Below are 9218 nucleotides of genomic sequence, written 5' to 3'. Positions count from 1 at the left end.
TATGTATCTATCTATCTATTATCTATCTATCTATCTATCTATGTATCTATCTATCTATGTATCTATCTATCTATGTATCTATCTATCTATGTATCTATCTATCTATGTATCTATCTATCTATGTATCTATCTATCTATGTATCTATCTATCTATGTATCTATCTATCTATGTATCTATCTATCTATGTATCTATCTATCTAGTATCTATCTATCTATGTATCTATCTATCTATGTATCTATCTATCTATGTATCTATCTATCTATGTATCTATCTATCTATGTATCTATCTATCTATGTATCTATCTATCTATGTATCTATCTATCTATGTATCTATCTATCTATGTATCTATCTATCTATGTATCTATCTATCTATGTATCTATCTATCTATGTATCTATCTATCTGCAACACCCTTTTTGCAGTATTATGTGCAGATACACTTAGGTGAAGTAAATGTGAATCTGCCCTAAAATATTTTCACCATGTTTCATAATTATCTGATTAAAACTCTATTTCAAGTGCCAAAATTAAGAGGTTCTACAATCCATCAAACTTACCATTGGTTGTCAAACTAATATATCATCCAATATTAAATTTATATGTACATGTTTCTGCATTGAAATAGTGTTTAATAGATAATAGATTATCACCCTTACAAATAACATTGTCAATAATATGTATACACAGTAAAACAAATTTAAGACTTTAAAAAAATACAATTGACACAATTAATCTGATAATGTTGCCACTTCAGCATGTTTACATTGCATGTTGAACAAAATACTTTTAATAACAAACCATACACTTGTTTTCCTTTGAAATATATTTGCTGAATATTTCAAAAATATTTGCCACCAAGAAAATTAGTAGCAGGTTTTTGCAAACTATTTGTACAAATTATATGCAAACATTTTGAAAACATTACTTTTCTCTAAGCAAACAAATAAACAAACAAATGCTGATTATTTAAAGGACCACAAAGCTTTTGTGTTTCCAAACAACAAGAACTTATAATCTGAGGTGTGCTTTACAAGGCAACACCAAAATGTTTAACTAACCTTGCAAAGTGTTTGCAAAGGGGTAATGAATGTTAATAAATGGTCAATTTTAAATATTTGCGTAGATGTAGGGAAAAGGGAATTAATGACAGTATGGTGCTATGAATAACTGGATTATTTAATTACTTCTTTACAGCTTTTACAAAAATTTCAATTTTAGTACAATCATTTAGTTTTTTGTTTTATAATAAGTTCAGTTTTTTTCTGTAAAAATTGTTTTTATCAAATGAAAATTCCAGAAACATTTTTTAAATAAAATTAAAACCGCATTGAAATGTCTAAATTTTGCGGACAAACATTTAGGACAAAGTACTTATTGTAAGAAACGGACAACAACTAAAATTCTTGCAAATACAACAACAACACTGATAGTTTACATTAGGTATAAAAATGCTAAATTTTTATAAGTTAAAGAACACATTCACTTTGAGGAATCATATTTTTTAGACTGGATCTGTGCTGTATTTGGATATTGTTATGGAAACATTTTAAAAATCATTGCTTTATACATATAGTTGCAGGGTCCTCTTCAAAGCGTGTGCAGTCCTTTTGATTATTTTTTTTACAAATGCCTGGACTTGTTCTTTTTTAAAGTGTTTAAATAATGTATTTGCAGAGTTTTAAAAGTACTATCCTGTTACAGGACTGTGAACATCCGATTTATAAATCAGCTGAAAATCTTGAAAGGACTGGTTATTGACTAATTACCTTAGCTATCACTTAATATTACACTTCTTTTTCATGTGTGCATTAAAAACAAACGATTGACCATTTAAATGGTAATTAGTTGTGTTCTGACCAATTTTATTGACAACTTTGTTTAAAAAATGCTCATATCTGCATGCTCTTTTTTAATGTTTGTCAGTTTGTCTTATATGTAATATTGTGCTATTGAAAAGCGAAGAATCATCAACAGTTTTAAAACTTAGAAAAAACTTTGCACTAGACCAGCTAGAGCAACATTGATATCCAATCAAAACTTCATATTTCATATTGCTTTTGAATTGATACTGATTCTTTACAATAAAATCTAAATGAATTTTGTATACCTGTGTCCATTTCTTTTAAATTGAGAGCGTCTTTTACTGCTTGAACATTAATTTTTCAAAATGTCTGTGTACACTTTCTGTCATTTGGCAAGTCTGACAAACTTTTATGAAATTGCATTGCATTGTTGTATAAGCATATATGTGTCGCGTTCTAAGAAAACTGGGCATAATGCATCTGCGTAACAAGTTGTACCAGATTAGCCTGTGCAGTCTGCACAGGCTAATCAGGGACGACAATTTCTGCTTTTATGGAATTTTTCAATTAAATGATGTCTCTTTTTAACGATAATCCAGTTAAGACGGAAAGTGTTGTCCAGGATTACCCTGTGCGGACTGCAAAGGCTAATCTAGGACGACACTTTACGCACATGCATTATGCCCAGTTTTCTCAGAACACAACTCATATTTGCAAACTGTTGCAAATCAGTGGCTTAACTGTGGTTCTGGTTTCCTTTATGCAGAGTATATTTTGTGAAAATATGGGCTCCAAATGTTTGCAACTTAATGGAAATTAATTGGTATATTTGCATAGTGTTTGCATTGTTCTATCAGCAGGTATTTGCAATTTTGCAAATCTCATTCCATTTTTTTTTCATGCAGAATATATTCAGCACATATATGCTGTTAATATTACGCAAATACCAGAAAACTACATTAAAAATTACCATTTTGTTTAACTCCGGCTGATCAAGTTTTACTCATTGAAAGATGTCTGTCTACTTTAGAATCTTCATTGATGAGGGTCATTTATGTAGCCAGCCACTCTGGGGGCAAATAGTTGAGGTATGTATTTGTGTTATTACATGAATTAGTGTATAAAGGCTTAAAGGGGCCTTTTCACAGATTTTGGCATTTTTTTAACTTATGCATTAAATGCTTTATATTGATAAATGTAAACATTGGATCATAAAAGCTCCAGTAAAAAATCAAGAAAAAAATTAAAAAAAGGAAAAGAACATTGCCCGGAGCAGGTTTCGAACCAGTGACCCCTGGAGTCCTGCCAGAGTCCTGAAGTAAAAACGCTTAAGCCTACTGAGCTATTCCGCCGAGTACACATTCTTGACGTATTTTATACCTTATATAAGCAATCTTCGTAGTTTCACAAAATTTAACGACAAAAACAGAACTCTCCAAATTATTCAATCGTTACGCGTTGCAATGCTTTATAATTTTTAGGTTTTAAAATCATCAAAAGATGCATATAATGGCTATATTAGAGCATGGTTAATGTTCAGTATTACTGTTTTCTCACAAATATCATAACTAAAACGAAAACTAATACGAATCTGAAACAACTTTTTTCAATTTTGTCAATTTACCAAAGCGTGAAAAGATCCCTTTAATACAAAAAGCATTACCAAACCAATATTTCTCTATGTCAACATAGCATTCATGCACAGATTTTTTTTCCTTTTACAAAAAATTGTTTATTCCAAAATGTAAAATGTGCAAGTCAACCAACTTTTATTATTTCAAAAGGGGATATCATAAGCTTTGAAATCCAGTGAAAAAAGGAAATTAAGTCTTTGGTCATGTATATGCCTACCTCAGGTAACAAACATATCAAGTTATTTTTAAAGGACATATATCTGATTATTTCAAGAAAGAAACCTGAACCAAATACCTTGATGTACATGTTCACACACTTGTTAAGATCTATATATTTGTAGTGTCATCACTTCAGCATCATTATAGCTTCTGAATGAATGTCACATTAATCATATGGATGGACATAACTACAGACACATGTATATATATTGACCGTGAAAGAAAATGAGTCTGGTCACATAGCTTACTTGCATTCTTTGTTTTAATTTAGCTATGCAGATCCGCAGCAGCGATTGAGTCCCGTGCTGTTGGCTCTGTGAATAGAAGAGGTAGGCACAAACTCACCTCCTAAAAAATGACCTTATCCGATTGGCTTAGAGTAGTCACATGCCCATGGTGTATTTTCCATACACCCTGAGTAATTTCTTTACAACCTGAGTAATTTCCATACTCGTATCAAAGTAAAAAAAATGGCATGCTTGTGTATCTCATGGAGCTGCACATTTTGAGTGGTGAAAGGTCAAGGTCATCCTTCAAGGTCAAATGTAAAAAAATAATAATGAAAGAGAAGGATTAGGGGGCATTGTGTTTCTGATAAACACATCTCTTGTTGTTTTGTGTGGCACAATATATTCCATTTTAATTTTGCGCAACAATATCATTCTGTTCAAACGACACATAAACATAAAATTGGTGCATGTACATGTGTTAAATATATTTTACCACAAAAAATAAAAAAGAGCATTTTTTATTGTGTTAAATCTATGTTACCAGAGCACATCTAACATTGAAATTTTGGGCATTGCTATATAAGAACACTGATTGTTTATGTTAACTTTATTTTACAAAATATATTACAAAATTTTCATTGATTTTGAGAGTTATAGGCCTTGACCTTGAAAGATAACCTTGACCTTTCACTACTCAAAATGTGCAGCTCCATTAGATACACATGCATTTCAAATATGAAGTTGCTATCTTCAATATTGCAAAGTTATGACCAAGGTTTTAGTTTTGACAGGTATTGGATTTAAGCAGGTGTAACAAATTAAGCAACAAACTTTGGATTAAACAAAAGTTTTTTTTCAGCATTGTTGTGATTTACCATATAAGCTCTGAGTATAAAAGATAACAGCATTATATGGGAAAGGTGATTTAGAGTTTTATATATTCCAGTACTATTATACATTTCAATTTTTTCAGCTTTTGTAATACTATAATTACATTTTTCATTTATTCACCAGAAAATGGGATAGAATCCCGCAGGGAAGACATAAACTTCACCCCTGGACCATTAAGTAAGTTACAGTCACATGAACATGTCTTCACTTCTTTCATGTTATAACAGACTTGGAGAAGCAAAGGTCACACTGAGCTCTTGTGGTTTAAAATTGACATTTTGTGTTGTGTTCTGAGAAAACTGGGCAAAATGCTTGTGCGTAAAGTGTTATCCCAGATTAGCCTGTGAAGTCCACACAGGCTAATCAGGGACGACACTTTCCACCTTTACTAGATTTTCGCTTAGAAGAGACATCATTTAAACCAAAAATTCCATAAAAGCAGAAATTGTCGTCCCTGATTAGCCTGTGCGGACTGCACATTTATTGAAAGCATCAAGTCTGTTAAGTCTATATAGTTACTTTCATAGGGTGACAGCATTAAGTTTTAGTAAGACGGCCAGTGACTATCAAATAAAAAACTAAATACTAATTAGAAAATCAAGACTATCTAAGTTAAACACTCCAGAAAGCAGTGTATAGTCTTGAAAATAATGACATCATCATACCAAGGCACGTTTATTGTTCACAATGTTTAATAGAATCCTCAAATATATCTCAATGTCCACAATTTATTGTTCCCCTTGAATAAAAAAATGGCCTTGTTAACACGTAAATTATTTTCAATATTAGTCTATAAATGCAAACAATTTTAAACTTTGATACAATATTTAAAAGCTAATACTGGTTATTAAATGCTTTGTGATAACATGTTGCAAATATAAAAAAATCATCTATTGAAACAGTTCTCAGGATGAACGAGAGTGGAGCTGGGGATGACATGATAGCACCTGGTAAGAAAACAGGATTTTTTTTGCCAATTTTTTACATGAATTACTTTGGTATTTAAATCTGTACAATTATTACACTTAAAAGTTGTTGTTGACAAAAACAGGGATATGATCAAATGAAAAATAGAAAGAAAAATGCATCTGTTCAATTAAGCTGGAGCTGACCTACCAAATTATGTCCCTACCTTTGAACCATTGAATAAGATTGTTTAAAAATCGAGTTTGTTAGATGTAAAAAAAACAACAGTGAACCATTAATTTAATAAAAGCACTATTTTTTAGTGCAATTTTACCATCTTTAATATAGTAATATTGCAGATTTATTACCCCTTTGAAGGATTCATTGAACACAGTCAGCAGATATATAGAGAATAACAGGTTACTGCCTGATCTTTTTGAAATATATCAGGCAAGACTTAGAATAATAACGGCCAAGCTTGCTGAACCATTATTTTATTCGTGCTGAGCCTGATATATTACAAAAAGATCAGGCAGTTACTGGTTTGTCTGTTTATCATACCTCTCTCTAATTTTAAAAGAAATAATGAATTAAAATAAAAAGGACGCTGCATTTTTTGCGGGAATGAATGTGATCTTTTACAAATGATTTACAGGGGTTTTCGCTGCCATGTTTCTAGCACGTTTCTAAGCCTCGCATGATTAACAAAATATTCTATTTATCCTATTACTTCGCCCCTTTTCCATTAATTATTATCAAATATAACATTTTTTTATGATTTTGTTCTTCTGTAAATTGTTTGAAAAACCCGAGTGTGATCTTAAAATAGCGATAGTATAGAGCTTAAGTTTATATGATTTTTGTTATATTATCAATATTCATCTGGTAAAATATATTACATCTTGGTATCGTATTGTTTATTTGTTAAATCTGATGTAATTTTACTAAAAATGATGATTGTATAGATCATACCGAGTAAAATGACTAACATCCAAACATTGACTGATTTAAAAACTTCCTTGTCATCAGCATTTACTAATTCATTTTTAATATTCACTGTTTGTGTTGCTTTCTGTGGTTTAAATGTCATACATCTTGTTTAGCAAATTGTTTGTTTTAATGAATCTGATTCATTGCTACAATAAAATATTGCTTATTTATTAAGTCTTAGTAAAATAACACATCAACTGATAATTAAGAACTTCCTATCAAACATGATATAAAAAAATATATCATACAGCGTTATATCTGGCAGATATCAATGTATCGGTATGATGAATGATTTCATAAACTAAAAGATTGTGTACCAGTTCACAAACAGCCGGATTTAGAAACAGACTAATTAACCTAACTTGAATTCAATACTCTTGTGTATGAATCTTGGTTTCAGTTTAGGTTTCATTTTTCATCGAAGGCCATAGTGTTGACTTTTGCAACAAACTAACATTTTGCTGTTGATGAATGACAAGCAATGTTGTTAAGGTTCCTGCACAGCAATGAAGGCATTTGACATCTGTTTTGCAAAAAAAGAAGCACCGACATGAGTATTTATGTTTAATACATGGGAAGAGTCTGTTCATTGGGAAATTAAAAAAGGGGTCATGTGTGCAGATTATCCAATCAGAATGCAGCGTTGATATGACAATGAAAGAAGTTGTAAATATTTAACCTTATATATTCTTTCCCAAATAATGACAACAATTGACATGCAGCAATAATTTTACTTGCCTTTTAAAAGCACAACAAAATCACAGGAATAACTGAGCAGGCAGTTTATGTGTACTGTGTTGGTTCTTAAAGTCAGAGCAACATTTCTCATCATATCATGCAGACTCATAATTAAAGTTATGACCAGGATTTAATTTTTTGATTTTCACATACTCAGAAGATGATGAGGCATCAGCAACCCCAAGTTCCACACCCCAGGGACAGAGAATGGGAGCGGAGCCGGCGGGCCTCAGCCACTGAGACCCTCCCAGCGGATAAGCCCGCAAGGGTAAGTATTGAGCAAAAAATAAACTTGACAGTCGTAAGAACAAGTAAGATTTAAAAGACAAAATTTTAGTCTGAGCCCCTTTTATTTAATTCACTAATGTTATATGTCACTAACATACTCCTTGCTTCTTATTTTGGATTGTTACTGATTAAGTTCAACCATTCATAAGTATCACAAAGAAATATTAAACTGTACCACATGTAAATAATAAAATCGGCGGATTCAACTTTTGAAACAATTTGATGAATCCTTAGCACTTTTCATATTCATGCTCACCCTGTTTTAAAATTTCATAATGTGAAAACTCCCCACCTTTAAAATACCCTTTCTTAGCTTAAACTATGGACATTGTCTAATAAAACACCTTTCTACTGAGTTTAAGTTGGGATTGAATGTTTAAACACAACCAAACAGACATTTATGAAAAATATGTTCCTCAAATAAAGGACATGTTCAAGATTGTAAGGAAATAGAAGACTTAAAATTAATTGAACATTATGTTGGTGATTATCAAGTAATTTCTTCAAAAATAACATCTAACTAACAATTGGGAAGAGGCTTTAATAGGACACGTAACAAAATGATATATTACAAGTCTTTCCTTTAATGTTGCAAGTTCTGAGAAAACTGGACATAATGCATGTGCTTAAAGTGGCGTCCCAGATTAGCCTGTGCAGTCCACACAGGCTAATCAGGGACAACACTTTCTGCCTAAATTGAATTTTTGCTAAGAAGAGACATCATTTAAACGAAAAATTCCATTAAAGCGGAAATTGTCGTCCCTGATTAGCCTGTGCGGACTGCACAGGCTAGTCTGGGATGACAATTTAGGCACAAGCATTTTGCCCAGTTTTCTCAGAATGAGACTCTTATGTTTTACTTTTGGCTTGGGTATTTCATTCATTTTAATTGATCCTTAATATTTTGGCAGAAATGTCAGATGTTTGTAAACTTTACATTCATTTTGAAAAAGTACAACATATGCTAGGAAAAAGTACATCTATTTGTGTGATAGTACTCATTTCTGCATGTCTTCTTATTGTAGGCAACCCGTGTACCTTGCGCTAGGTGAGATATTAATTTTTAGATTTATATTATGACGCATGATTAACAAAATATTCTATTTATTCTATTACTTCGTCCCTTTTTCCATTAATTATTATCAAATATAACATTTTATTTTATGATTTTGTTCTTCTGTAAATTTTTTGAACAACCCAAGTGTGATCTTAAAATAGCGATAGTATAGAGCTTTAGTTTATACGATTTTTGTTATACTATCGATATTCATCTGGTAAAATATATTACATCTTGGTATCCAATTGTTTATTTGTTAAATCTGATGTAATTTTACTAAAAATGATGATTGTATAGATCATACTGAGTAAAATGACTAACATCCAAACATCGACTGATTAAAAAACTTCCTTGTCATCAGCATTTACTTATTCATTTTTAATATTCACGGTTTGTGTTGCTTTCTGTGGTTTGAATGTCATACATCTTGTTAGCAAATTGTTTGTTTTAATGAATCTGA

General features: G+C 31.3%; 1 protein-coding gene across 1 annotated transcript; it reads left to right on the top strand.

Annotated features, from left to right (window-relative positions):
• The first annotated feature begins 2406 nt into the window (after positions 1-2406).
• On the top strand, positions 2407-8749 carry LOC127862736 (uncharacterized). Its single transcript, XM_052401996.1, has 6 exons — positions 2407-2893; positions 3930-3987; positions 4903-4956; positions 5682-5729; positions 7571-7681; positions 8727-8749. The coding sequence occupies exons 1-5, from the start codon at positions 2819-2821 to the stop codon at positions 7651-7653; spliced, it is 318 nt and encodes a 105-aa protein (XP_052257956.1). The 5' UTR covers positions 2407-2818; the 3' UTR covers positions 7654-7681; positions 8727-8749.
• Positions 8750-9218: the final 469 nt, after the last annotated feature.

Source organism: Dreissena polymorpha, chromosome 16, assembly GCF_020536995.1.
Source record: "Dreissena polymorpha isolate Duluth1 chromosome 16, UMN_Dpol_1.0, whole genome shotgun sequence".
NCBI classification, from domain to species: domain Eukaryota; kingdom Metazoa; phylum Mollusca; class Bivalvia; order Myida; family Dreissenidae; genus Dreissena; species Dreissena polymorpha.
Note: the sequence above shows the minus strand (reverse complement) of the source record. Positions and strands in the feature narration are given on the sequence as shown.

What these genes read in the sequence shown, in the direction of transcription:
- LOC127862736 (XM_052401996.1), top strand. Translation starts at nt 2,819, where the DNA reads ATGTCTGTCTACTTTAGAATCTTCATTGATGAGGGTCATTTATGTAGC. An exon ending in TGGCTCTGTGAATAGAAGAG is followed by an intron (nt 3,988 to 4,902) that starts GTAGGCACAAAC and finishes TTTATTCACCAG; the next exon opens with AAAATGGGATAGAATCCCGC. An exon ending in CTTCACCCCTGGACCATTAA is followed by an intron (nt 4,957 to 5,681) that starts GTAAGTTACAGT and finishes CTATTGAAACAG; the next exon opens with TTCTCAGGATGAACGAGAGT.